The 13506-nt window shown below is 34.3% G+C and overlaps 3 protein-coding genes across 6 annotated transcripts in view; 2 read left to right on the forward strand and 1 right to left on the reverse strand.

Moving 5' to 3' along the window:
- The first annotated feature begins 133 nt into the window (after positions 1-133).
- LOC126771257 (mediator of RNA polymerase II transcription subunit 17) lies at positions 134-8803 on the forward strand. 2 transcript variants are annotated; one of them, XM_050491045.1, is made up of 12 exons: positions 134-418; positions 705-957; positions 1252-1533; positions 1792-1927; positions 2133-2350; positions 4936-5013; positions 5442-5640; positions 6054-6190; positions 6834-6919; positions 7338-7470; positions 8116-8257; positions 8499-8803. In XM_050491045.1, exons 1-12 carry the CDS (start codon positions 330-332, stop codon positions 8717-8719), a joined length of 1974 nt encoding a protein of 657 aa, XP_050347002.1. In that variant the 5' UTR covers positions 134-329; the 3' UTR covers positions 8720-8803. The 2 variants fall into 2 exon arrangements, with proteins under 2 accessions (XP_050347002.1, XP_050347003.1); XM_050491046.1 differs by having other exon boundaries at positions 5487-5640.
- Positions 8804-8864: 61 nt separating this feature from the next.
- Positions 8865-11324, reverse strand: LOC126771192 (RNA-binding protein Rsf1-like). Its single transcript, XM_050490947.1, has 3 exons — positions 11120-11324; positions 10955-11052; positions 8865-8942 (listed from the first exon to the last, which is right to left on the reverse strand). Exons 1-3 carry the CDS (start codon positions 11322-11324, stop codon positions 8865-8867), a joined length of 381 nt encoding a protein of 126 aa, XP_050346904.1.
- Positions 11325-12010: 686 nt separating this feature from the next.
- Positions 12011-13506, forward strand: part of LOC126771218 (protein bark beetle) — a 34457-nt gene continuing 32961 nt past the window's right edge. For all 3 annotated transcript variants that reach the window (XR_007669521.1, XM_050490974.1, XM_050490975.1), the window contains exon 1: positions 12011-12668. Coding sequence is in view for 2 of the 3 variants with exons in the window: in XM_050490974.1 (XP_050346931.1) it covers positions 12321-12668 (348 nt within the window). In the remaining variant the exon portion in view is untranslated. The remainder of the gene's footprint in view (positions 12669-13506) is intronic.

Below are 13506 nucleotides of genomic sequence, written 5' to 3' on the forward strand. Positions count from 1 at the left end.
GAAAAACATAAAATTAGTTCAATGTTGCTTAATTTAAAATAATAATAAAAGAAAGTAAAGAACACAGTACTTTACAGTGCATGTATCCGAACTAAACATTGACAGATGTGAAATGACACTTTAAATATCACGGTTGACGGTCACAATCAGCGAAAACTAGAGTAGTGTAAATCAATTAACCGAATGAAGTTTTTTTATTTATAAAGGAAACAATTTTACACATGATATAGATCGTTTGTTATTCACAGTCATTGTTAGTCGTTGAGACATTCTAGAGAATAGTTTGTTTTGATATGTTGTAAAAGTATAAAGATACCTCCATTTACGAAATGGCAAATTCTGTAAACATATCAATTGAAGCTCCGATAGAAAACCAAATACAAGAAATATCTTACGATGGACAGGAAATATACCAAGCGTAAGTATTGATATAGGGTTTATAATATTGTAATGAATATTTTGTTATTAATACAGTTTGTATTGTTTATACTCTGTATTCTTATAATTGTTGTTGTTTTAGATCTTTACTTACATTCACTTAATCCATTTTAATTAAGTCTTAACCGATAAAACAATTACTATGTACATTTTAATAACTCAGCTAGGTATACTCAAAATTTAGTCCTTTATGTATTTTGTGTTAAATTTATATTAAATGAACTGTGTGTTCGAAGCTTTATATTTTCATGTTGCTTTGATCACAGGCCACTGTCTATGTCAGAGAATTTAGCTCGTCTGGCACAGAAAATAGATTTTGCAAAATCTGATGATGAGTTTTGTACCATCAAAAAGGAAGGAGAAAGTAGTTCTGAAGTGAAGTCTGAAGAAGACAAGGAACCAGGGTATCAATCAAGTTTGTGGCCATGGGATTCGGTCAGAAATAAACTTAGAAATGCTTTAACAGAAGTATGTGTGCTTGCAGACGTGTTAAGCATAGCCAAAGAGAAAAGATACATGGTAAACATTTTGAAACCAAATTAAAATCCCATTTTGATATTGCATTGTACATCATTTGAAAGTGACACTGCTGTTTTACATCTCAGACAGCTAATACAAAGCAAAATAGTAAATATTTTATCATTTACAAATAATGAATTTCATCTCTTTTTGAATTCGTAATGTGCTACTAAAATAAGTTCTATAATTAATAATTAAAGTATATTAATTGTAATTTCAGTGAGGTATCTTAGATTGGTTAAATCATTTTTGTGTAGATCAAATTGCGATAAATAAATTTATATCTAATTTAAGGTTCTAGATCCTATACAACCAGATTCAATAGAAAGCCGTCCAATGGTGCAAGTTTATGGTCGTAAAAAGGCCTTATCAGCAGCTGGAGCTGTTCTTCTGAATGGTGTTGAAAGACTGAGAGCAAGTGAGACCATGAGAATGACACGTAACATGCCAGACTTTCACATTGATTTGCTTCGACTGAGACAAAATTGGAGGCTCAAGAAAGTGTCAAATACAATTGTAGGAGACCTCAGTTACCGAACTGCAGGGTCCAAGTACAGTCAAACTGGAGTATTTGAGGTATGTAATGCTCTCTTTTATAAATTTCTTATTAAACTTCAAAAGTTTTCAAACAAACTATTTCAATCCATAATTATTAATCTCGTAACTATTTTCAAACATAACATAATAAAGTAAAACAATAATTTTATAATTTTCTCCAAGGTCACATCAGCTTACAAAAATCTAAGATTCATTATTTCCTAAATTTTTTTTAATAAAATTCAGAACGCTGTTTTAAAAAACAAACATATAAATTATTTATCAAAATTATTTCAGGTAACAAAGGCTCCTGAAGAACAAATCGCACAAGCCATGAGTATGAATGCAGCTGGACCCACTCCCTCTGCTCTGCGTGTTACTGTACCCCCTGAACTGCAGGGAGTAGCTTTCATATCAGTAGTGTGTCAGAAAGGTGATTCTAATTATAATGAGTTATATTTTATTACAATGTATAAAATTGTTGTAATATGTAATAATTGAAGGCTTCCACATTGTTTTTTATAAACTGAAAGTTTTAAGAAATTAATAGTGTATGCAAAATGGAACATATCTTTTGTTATTTTAAAATCCAAGTAATTATTTGAAGTTGTGTAGGTAAATATCTTTTTTTACCTCAGAACAAGAAGAGGTAGTAACAGCGACTCTGAGCTCGTCCGCGTTAAACTGTCCCGGCACCCTGCCCGGGGACGGAGCGGAGCTTCACTGGCAACAAAAACTAGAAGCAGCTCAAAATGTGCTTTTTTGTAAAGAATTGTTTGCGAGAATGGCAGCAGAAGCCGTGCAGCTTGACGCTTCAATACCACACATGGTTGTTGGAAATCAAATAATGGCCACTGTAAGTGTATATTTGATTAGTATTTATAATAATTGATTTGGTCTCAATATTTGGATATATTCTATGACCTCTTCTGATATTCTGTAACCTCAAACAATTAGGAAGATGTAAATTAAAAAAAAAAATTTTTTTTGCCAAAATAATCTTTAAATGGTTATGTACTGGTGGTAGGGCTTTGTGCAAGCTCGTCTGGGTAGGTACCACCCACTCATCAGATATTCTACCGCAAAACAGCAATACTTGATATTGTCGTGTTCCGGTTTGAAGGGTGAGTGAGCCAGTGTAATTACAGGCACAAGGGACATAAAATCTTAGTTCCCAAGGTTGGTGGCGCATTGGATATGTAAGCGATGGTTGACATTTCTTACAATGCCAATGTCTAAGAGCGTTGGTGACCACTTACCATCAGGTGGCCCATATGCTCGTCCGCCTTCCTATTCTATAAAAAAAAAAAATAATAATAATAACATGTGTAAAAAAATATAATTATATCATGTAATTTTTTTTTTTATAAATAAATCAATTTAGGCGCTCTCGTAAAATTTCTGCTCCGTCCGAGTTTAGACTGTGACGTTACATCGCCCATTCGTTATTGCGGGCGACTCTTTTGCGACACGCGCGTTGATAATTTCGTATTTATTTTATCCCTTTTTGTGTTTCTTTCACTTATATATTATATTATAAAATAAGAGCAGCATTTTAACGTAGACTAACACATAATCTATCGAAAGTCGATCTGATGATTGCGGATTCTTTCTCAAGTCACGCGAAATATGGAGCTAATTTAATAGCGAGTTAATTATTATTGTTTATTTTAATCTTTTGTTAATGAGGATTGATCATAACTGCGATTGGCAATAACGCCGTACTCTTCATGTGGAGATACGAGTGCTGTCCGCTTTCGATGGAAGATAATATCGATATAGAATGTAATATACATTTCCTACGTTTTAATTTTACGTACGCAGTTCGGGGCGCGATAGTTACGATACAGAGCCACGGCGTATTATTGTAAATTTGCTTGTGATTAAAGTGCAAATAAAAATGACAATCTCGAATGTGAAGGATGCAAATATACTATGGCATTGGTCACATAGCGATGTGAGGAGCCTATTTGTAATGAAATAAACTGCTACTGGAAGAAACTTTTTTATGTAAAAGGGGGGCAAACGAGCAGGAGGCTTCCTGAAGTGATTACCACTGTTCAAGAACACCTGCAACACCGGAATACTTGCAGGTGCGTTGGCGACCTTTAAGGAATGAGTAGGCTCTTTTCTTCAAGGTTTCTATGTCATAACGGTTCGAAAAAGTCGCCGGGAAATATGGTTCCGCAGAGTGCCTGTGCGAGCCAGGAAATGTTTTAAAAATAGCATTGTAGTAGTGGATTTCCAGACATCGAGATGGTATGAATGGAATTTAGAAATTGTACGGGCGAGCGAACGACGTTGGGCAATGTGACGTCACGCGTCGATCGGTCGCTTCATAAAAGATTTTAAGAACTCGTGACTTTCAAAAATTGTAAAAAAAACCATTTTTACAGATATTGTAAAAAAAATTCGCCTGTATTTTTTATATTTTAAATATGATTTTTAACGCAGGGGGCATTCGTGGCGTACAAAAGTTGAAATAGATAATTGCCAAATGGGCCACCTGATGGTAAGTGGTCACGAACACCGAAATATTACCACCCCCCACGTTGTCAATGCATTGTGCGTTTGTGTCCTACAAAAGTATAGCGTTCGAGAGTAACGCGTTGTGCTGTAAATGTCAAGTTTTTTCCAACGAGACGCCACGTTGGGCCACTGGCATAGACAGACACAGAATGCGCATGATCGCGACTATGATCGCGTATTTTTTTCCTCGGGGCGCGCGTACCAACAAAAACTCGTGTAGTTCTCCCTAATTATAATAATAATAATGTCCTCCAGGCTAATTTCGACCACGGCAGCAAATCTCAAGAGAGATTAGCCAACTGCGAGGAGGAGGAGGAGGATATAGTATTAGGAGATATTATAGTGCACAAGTGTGTGCACAAAAACAAGTGCACTCTCTATTCCCTTCACTCTCATAATCCGATAGGACGGCAATCTGACACGACCGGAAAGAATTTAGGTGCACGGGAGCGTACACACTTCGAACGTCCAGACTCCGGGCTGTTACTGAGACTTTTATAACAGAAAAACTCAATAACTTTTTATTGACCCGACCTGGAAATTGAACCCAGGATCCCCTGGTCTGCGGCCTTACATCAAGCCACTAGACCAACGAGGCAGTCTCTCTAATTAATTAATAAGCCAACAATCCGAAACTTCACTTAGCAGGGAACAGGGCGAGACTCTGTAATCGCTCTCCAAATAAGACATATATTAATTATGTCATGGTGCCATGGTATTTTGGCTTTGGCTGGACAAAAGGAGAAGTCTTTCTTCCTCCTCTTCCCTTCGCGATTCCTACATATTCTTTCATGGCTGACCGCATAATATTATAGTGCACTTTAGCAAACGCCTTTTTAATACACAACGTTGTTATAAATAATAATGTTATAAATACTTCTTGTTTTTTTATGAACCTTTCGTTTATTTCAGGTTTTACCAGGTATTCAATTATTAATAGGACTCTGTCACAACAACGGACAAAATAATAATAATTCCGAGGCTGTTAAGGTACGTTTACCAGCTAGTAAATTATAGTTTATTAGTAAAATATACAATATATTCTCAAGTCAAAGTTGGACTTCAATTTGCAGTGGTTTATTTTAGAAATTTCCTCACTTGTAGCGGCGCAACAGTGGCGGCTGTGATAATAGAATAACATAAGATATTAAGTTATTCTATCGAAATCATGAATAGCCGTGACAGTGCATCTAAGATTAAATATAAATGATAATATGATATTGACAAAGCAAACGATTCGAAATATGTTTAAACCATGTGTTATCCATTACTAATACTCGGAAAACAGCAGACCCGGCACAGTACTCGTATCCCGGACGGCACACGAGGCCGGCCGGGATACGAGTACCACAAATCGCCCGGCAACCACCGACCGGAATCCAACGAAGCTCGCGAAACTCACGAATCCTTCGTCCCAGACGAAAGTCGTAACTAGTGTGTCTCGATGTGCTCCGTCGCCGCAGCCGGAGGAGCGCGCCAGCAAGAACGAGCACGACCACGTGCTGGAGCACTCGCTGCACCAGCTGCTGCGCGCCGTGCACCACGCGCACACGCACCACCCCTTCCCGCACCCCGCCACCGGCCCGCTCGGGCCCTCCAAGCGCCGCTCGCTCGCCGGTAACCGTCGCCCACTCGCTGCCCTTGCGGCCCCACAGGCACGACGTACGCGCTACATATGTTTTAAGCGACCAGTGAGAAAATATAATAAACTAAATGGCATACTTCTAACGCTGCTTATGCGAAAGTGCGACGCACGTGGTAGCTAGCTCGAACGGGTTAATTCCGTTTTGTCACCATATGTACTCTTCTACGAACGCAAAAATCTTCGAGAGCTGATTTATTTGTTGCATTCTATCGAATATTCACCCTAAATATTATAATTTCCACGGTGGAAACGGCATCGTACGTACGTATGCATTTTAGTGACAAAATAGATTTTTTTTTTGTTATTTTCAATAAAAACAATGAACATATATTTTTTGCAAAAGAGCTAGTATTTTCGGTTTTGATATGATAATTATTTGAAACAGGGCCGATGGCAGCGGACCGCTACGAACTATTGGATATGAGCAAGGAACAATCTCTTCTAGAGCAGATTATACAACAAGCGCAGCACTTCTTCATGCGCAGACGCAGTGAATACGTACTCGACACTATCGCTAAAGAGGTGAGTTACCTATAATTTTATAGCGAGCGCTTGGATAACTAACAAGACGGATAAAACCGAAGAGCACATAAGTTATCGCTTAAATAAACGGAAATAGAAATTGATAATTAAATTTGACTTAGTTCTCATAAATAACAAATATATTATCTGAATATAAAAATGGCACATTTAATCTATAGGTATAGGTTGGCTCCGTGCAAGCTCGTCTGGGCAGGCACCATCCACTCATCAGATATTCTACCGCAAAACAGTAGTAATTGGTATTGTCGTGTTCCGGTTTTAAGGGTTAGTGAGCCAGCGTAATAACAAGCACAAGGGACATAACATCTTAGATTCCAAGGTTGGTGGCGGAGTGGCGATGTAAGCGATGGTTAACATTTCTTACAATGTCAATGTCTGGGCATTGGTGACCACTTACTATCTGGTGGCCTATGTGCTCGTCCGCCTACATTAAACTATAAAAATTAAAATAAACAGTCTGTTTTTCAACACATGTGAATCTAGTTGTCATACGTGAGGCCTGTTCACAGCCACTAGATGTACATGACATACATTCAGTTTTATTTATGCGTCTACGAAAGTACATATATTGTGCTTATGTTTTTTAATGGAAATAACTCATAATTTGTCGTTTCGTTTCTAGGTAAAAGATCCTCTAATAGTTTCACATTGGAACGCGTTGAACAGTCCCACGCAATCATGTGTGAAGATAAATATTATGGCTTATGGGTAAATATTTTAGAATATTTTCTTTTTATACAACTGCCCAAAACATCTGTGTAATGTTTTCAGCTTTCGTCAGATTCTTTATTCCACCATAACATTTAAATATCTTAATAAATTTGCATGTATGGTGTATCGTTAGAATCCTCAAATCATCTCAAGAGATTACATTTACTAAATAAACTCTTTCATTAGTCGTGTTTTTTAATTTTATTAAAAATTAAAAAAAATAACTTCGATAACTATAAAGTATCAAAATTATTTTCATTTTAGTCATTCATTTATAAATTTGAATAGAAAATATTAATAAAATAAATCGTTAAAAATGTTTTAAAATATATATCTACCCCGCCTTTGGACTACTTGAAAAATGAAGTTCACAAATCAAATTTACTCTTGTTTTATTTATTTATTACTAAAACAGATACGACGCGGTCTGCAGAACGTCGTTAGTAGTTCATGTTGGCGAGAAAACACTGAAGTGCATTTGTCGCGACGGAAAAGTGAGACATTTGTCTTACGAACTACAGGAGCTTAGAGATCTTATTTACTGTCAAGTATGTAACCCGGCGTCGGTGAATTTTCACTTTATTTATATTATTAAAACTTGAATTGACAACAAATCCTAATAATGATGACTATTTGTGCAAATCCATCTGTGTAAGTGCCACGCAGCCATCAGTTATTCTACCTGGCGGCCGGTAGAATTCAATATCAGCAATACTTTGTTGTGTTTAGGTCGAAACGATGAGATAAGTGTACAGAATGGTTTATTTATGTTGTTTTGAAGGTGTCTGGATACCAACAGATGGCTCTTACTGGCTTTCAGCCCTTCAATATACTCAATATATACTTTACCCTTAAATCAAAAGCTCAGTATTTTCTTCCTAAATAAAGTGGGTACTACAATTTTTGTTCAGATATATAGTTACGGCATCAATATTATTCATTAAATAAAATAATGTTAATTTTTTATTGTATCCAAATACCATCCATTATTTTAATAATTTGTCTGCTATACAAATATGTCACAGCTTAAGCATTCATGCAATTATGAACAATATTTACTAAAAAGACTAGACATTCAAATATTGTAAGGATGGCCCAATAATAACAAATTTGCTTTTTATTAAATAATAACAAGCAAATTTCTATTATTTTTGTAATAAAACAATAATATTCAAAATATACTTCATTTACAGATATACCAACATCAAATGACTGCAGTACAGGCAGTGGGTCGCTGTATGGGTTGGCAACTACTCGCCAGCAGTTCACATTTAGGTTCAGGACCTGTTGAACCACTCGGGAATGCTTCTTCATGCCTTCTCGCTTCTCCCAATGGTAATTACATTATAGACCAATTTAAATCATATATTTAATTTGTCAATATTGTTTCTTATAATTGACTCACTTTTATGAATTTCACTTTAACATTAAAATGAAATTATATTTTCTTAGTTTTATCTCAAAATTATTATTTTTAAATTGATATGTCGACAAATATATTTATTATTGTAATGAAATTACTATTTTAAATTTAGTCCTTATCAAATGTTTCAACTAATTCTTGTTAATGTTTCAGGTGATAGGATGATAGCAATAAGATGCGAGCCATCTGTTGGGATCCAAGTGTTCATAGCTCAGTCTCCTAGAAAAGACTTCTTTGTTAGTGAATTAGTTCAGGACAAGAAATGGGAAAATCTTGGTGGTGCATTTAAGGAAGTTAAATTAGAAAAAATGGAGGGCAAAAACTTTTTAAACAAAATGGAATTACTAATGGCTTGCTTGAGTAGCCCTTCATAATCAATTATAGTTAATATTTATAGGAATAATTATTATTTGTAACTTTTGCTTTTTCATAAAATTAAAAAAAAATACAGACTGGAATTTGTGTTTTCATTTATTTATATATAAGGAAACTTAGCCCATAAGGTGCTTAGGTAAAATGTTAAAGATATACTGAAGATTGTTCATTCATTTGCCTCGATGTTATAGAAGACTCGATATTAGAAATTATTCCGAGGACCTGAAACAAACAGAAGTATTTATTACATTGTATATCACATAACTACACTAGAATTATACTCTTTATTTTTTATACACCACACTGTCTTACTAATGACAATTAAATAATTGTGACACTATACAAGTGATGTTAGTAAAAGAATGAACCTATGATTTTATATGTACATAATTAATTACGAAACAATAGATGACGCGAATTGTTACCGTCGAACGACAGCTTAAAACATTTGTACATAGAAAATAAAATAAATGTCTATAAACTTAATCTATTAAATAAACGTATTTTCATAATAATAATGATAAAAATTTGCTTAAAAAGAAAATATAATGATATATATAATCAGTAGCTCCGCGCGGTTATACCCACGTTAAATATACGCCACCCTACTCTACTCCGCCCTCGTGGGTAGTAGTGATGTTATATAGCCTATAAGCTTTTTTTCAATAAATAGGTTATCGACAGAAAAAATATTTTATCAAATACAACTGGTAAAATCTTACATTAGTGCTTTCAAACTAACAAAATATCCGAATCCGAATCAGCCTGTGAATGTCCCACTGCTGGGCTAAAGGCCTCCTCTCCTCATTTTGAGGAAGTGGTAAGAACGCGTGAATCTTAACAAAATATTCTATATACTTAAATTTATCAATATGTTATATGTAAACATGTGAACAATTATTTTTTTGAGTGTATTCTAAAGATCATATTAAACATTCAATCAAGCAGCTTAGTCATTACTGTACCCATGCTAAAAGCCTTATTTTAATAGGATCAGTTTCATATTACCCACTTAACATTTAAAAAAATGCTACATCAAAAATACATCCAAAATAATGTATGCTCGTTTGAAGACAATTAAGAACTTACAAATATGTAACTTTGCAATCTGTTTGATGACCTTAATTGTAGATAATATAGATTGTATTGTTTAAGCAAGAAAAATACTGTTAAATATCTACAAAGCAAATGTAATAATGACCGATCCTCATTAATATAATTAATGTTAACAAGAAAATCAGGTCATTATAACAGAATTTAATTTAATTTTTAACTAACTCCAATGAACAGAAACTTTGTTGAAGTTTATTTTGTCACAGTATACATAACTATTTAAATTATATTCGTTTTTTTTTCTTTCAATTAATTTCTATAAATTTATCATAATGTAGGTTTCTTATATTTCCCTTAGAGCGTACTTAACTTAGGGGAAATAAATAACTTGAACCAGCAACCGTTAGGTATCACACCCTAAGTGTTAATGCAATTTAAGTACACAGCCAAGTAACTATATCATAAGATATTTCAACCCTATTTATAATTAAACTTGATTTGATTACAATTGAATACAAATAATTAAATATACAGAGGTTTACAATATAACATTTCTATTATGGCTGTGAGGTTAGATATTGTAAGTGAGGTTATGTTGATGTTTAACTTAGTGCAACCTCTGTTGATTGTGTTGTTTATTTAATAAAAACCTGTTTTAGACAATTTTTAACAGTTTCGTTTCAATTTGATTAATAATTATAAACATAATCCTGTTTAAGTAAAACTATGTAAAGTCCACATTGGTATCACATTTATTTCTTATGATATCAGGCAGGTACAATGACTATTTTTTTCACAGTCAGTTTTGTAATAAAAGCATGGTTAACCTTAGTTACTTAGGCAATGAAAAGCCAAAATTACTAAAACCATCATGGTTATGTTTTGTCATTAATTGAATTATGCAATGCACATGTAGACTTGAAAAAATTGTACTTACTATGGACTAAAAAGCTATAATTAAAATAAAGTTATACTTTACCTCTAATTCCTGAGACATCAACTTCATTATCAATATTTGAAGCATTAACCCCCAGTATTAAACAGACATTGAATTTTTAACACTTGGAAGGCTTCAGATTACGATAACACTAAACCTAACTAAATGCTAGAATTAAATTAAAATCGAGAGAGTGGTGACCTAGATCTAAAATTTCCACCGTTGCCTGAACCATATCCGTTACCTTGGCTGTTACGGTTAAAAGGTCGCCCGCCCCCGAAAGACCTACCACCCGGGGAGCCTCCAAAGGAGCGTCCTCTGAAATTACCACCCCGGCCGCCTCTAAAGTTACCGCCGCCGCGACGGGGACCGTCTCTTTTTCTCGATAACTCTACTTTTAATGTCGCACCTAGCATTTCAAAACCATTCATCGCGCTACAAGCATCTTCAGCTTCCTGCATGTTTTCAAATTCAATGAAAGCAAAGCCTGGAGGGTTAAGTGCGACCCACACGGAGTTAAGCTTGCCGTATTTATCGAACTCTCGTTCCAAATCTTCTTTTTTGATACCCTCCACGAGACCGCCCACATACACGCGAGTTCCTCCTGAGCTCATGGTATTTATTTCTATAATAAAATTTTACACTATAAGAAATAACCAGTAAACTTTGCGACGAAATACATAAATACAAAGACTAAACAAGATGTCGTCACGTCAATAATGATGCCACGACACCCGAAATTATAAATGAAGTTTATAACCACAAATTTTGAGTACTTACATATTTTTAAACGTTGAGTGGACGTAAATTTTATTAAAAATTATTTGTTCTATTTTATATTATGATACTGATCTTAAATCTATTTTTATTTTATTCAAAATATGAAAAACGGATCAATGAAGTTGATGATTGAATGGTAAAGGAAGAACCTAAGGAACGAATGAAATTGATTGACTATGGCTTGCTGATGTTGCCAGTGTTATAAATAAAACTAAATGTTGTCAACTTTTATTCTTTTAAAATAGTTTATTTTTAAATGTTTAAAAATGTTTTTGTCAATACAAAAAAAAACATAAACAAATCGTTTAAATTTAATGATTGTTTTTTTTAATAACTTGAAACTAAGAGTAAAAATGATTAAGCGGACATATACTGACTGAATGCAATTTAAAATAAATGAATGATAAAGTGAAAGGCGAATGAATGAATTTATCATGTCGTGTGAACGTATTATATTAAAACTTGAAGGGTGGGAGGAGGCTTTGGTAAAACAAAAAGGTAAGAGGAAGGGGAGGGAGGAGGAACTCTTCGTACAACACGAAAACCGGCCGAACTACTTTGTCCAACGGTCGCTCGGTGGCGCGTGTTTTCGCTTATTTCCCGTAGCTATAAAGCCCCACCTTTGTTTAGTTGTTTTGATAGTACTTTATTTGACAAACACGAGTACAAATACAAGCGTTATACTTATTCCTCAATATCCTACGGATAACAATATTCTACGGATATGTTTTCCCAATATTATATACCTTTGCTATGTTTGCTGAGGTGTGTTAAATGTTAACAATTTGAAATCAAATTTATTATAGTGAAATGAATTTTAGTGTCTAATAATGTTTAAAGAAATGGGGGTGCAGAAGAGACATAGTCAATTTAGTGACACGAAATACAAGTGGCGGACACTTTTGGTGGTGATTTTGTGTTTTATGTGGTGTAATGGTCAAGAGTTTCGGGTGGAGGAGACGGACCCATACATGTTAAACAAATCATTAGGGCTTACTGAGTTGCCCGGAGGTGTAGTAGCTGGTGGTAAAACTGTTTGGAAAACTGAAGGTAGTCCGTATCTTCTTCGAGATGACCTGCTAGTGGAAAGAGAAGCTGAATTAGTGGTAGCACCCGGGGTTGAAGTAAGATTCGCTCCCATGATTGGAATCACCGTGCGCGGAAAACTCGTTGCTGTTGTAAGTATTTTATTTGCTATTCTGTATTACAAGTAACATCTTATTTTGTTTTTAGAAAAAAATATGTATGTATGTATGTACTAGTATTGTCGTTTAAGCAGAATAAAAACATTATCAAAATTGAAAATCGTTTCATACATCATTATTTAAATATATTGTAATTGTATACATACATTGTACATCTTTATATTTTTTGATTTATAAGAAACGACTTTTTAGCGTTCACTATATAACCTACTCACTTAATTTTCATGAATTAATTTTACAATCTTTAAATGTTTAATTGTGCTCCGTGACACTAAAGGTCCCGAAATTAGCCTATTTAACTGTCACCTCAGTTCAAATCCGATTCCAATAAGACATTTCAGTGTCACACATGTAGATTTTGCTGTTAAGTTGTATGAACTTCGTGAGTCATGATTCTTATTCGACAGTTTCTTTATATGAATAGGAATTCAATGTTTATAATTAAAAATGCAAAACGTGTCTTTTTTTAAATGTGATTTTTTTCATTTTGGTTTAAATATACTTTTATGTTATACAATATATAATGAAATCAAGAGACTTATATATAGTCCCTTCGTTTGATAAAAACCGATAAATAAAGTGATTCCTTGATAAGGGCACGCACTGGCCCCGATAGCGGTGTATCGCACGCTCTATTGATACGTTCACCTGTTGCACTAAAGCAAACACTTACTTCATAACATGAGCAAACAACTCACAATGCGAAAATAAATATTTTGCGATATTGTCTAAGATAGGTACTTTATATTTTTTTATTCGACTAAATAGGCACAATCAGTTTCTTCCTGTTTATATTTAAATTACATTTAAA

This window comes from Nymphalis io, chromosome 10 (genome assembly GCF_905147045.1).
Source record: "Nymphalis io chromosome 10, ilAglIoxx1.1, whole genome shotgun sequence".
Taxonomy (NCBI): Eukaryota; Metazoa; Arthropoda; class Insecta; order Lepidoptera; family Nymphalidae; genus Nymphalis; species Nymphalis io.

Excerpts from the sequence above, each read along its gene's own strand:
- LOC126771257 (XM_050491045.1), top strand. The coding sequence starts at position 330 with ATGGCAAATTCTGTAAACATATCAATTGAAGCTCCGATAGAAAACCAA. Across the intron at positions 958-1,251 it reads CCAAAGAGAAAAGATACATG|GTTCTAGATCCTATACAACC; the intron begins GTAAACATTTTG and ends ATCTAATTTAAG. Across the intron at positions 8,258-8,498 it reads CCTTCTCGCTTCTCCCAATG|GTGATAGGATGATAGCAATA; the intron begins GTAATTACATTA and ends TTAATGTTTCAG.
- LOC126771192 (XM_050490947.1), bottom strand. The coding sequence starts at position 11,324 with ATGAGCTCAGGAGGAACTCGCGTGTATGTGGGCGGTCTCGTGGAGGGT. Across the intron at positions 11,053-11,119 it reads GAATGGTTTTGAAATGCTAG|AGGCGGCCGGGGTGGTAATT; the intron begins GTGCGACATTAA and ends CGGTAACTTTAG. Across the intron at positions 8,943-10,954 it reads TTTTAACCGTAACAGCCAAG|GTCCTCGGAATAATTTCTAA; the intron begins GTAACGGATATG and ends TGTTTGTTTCAG.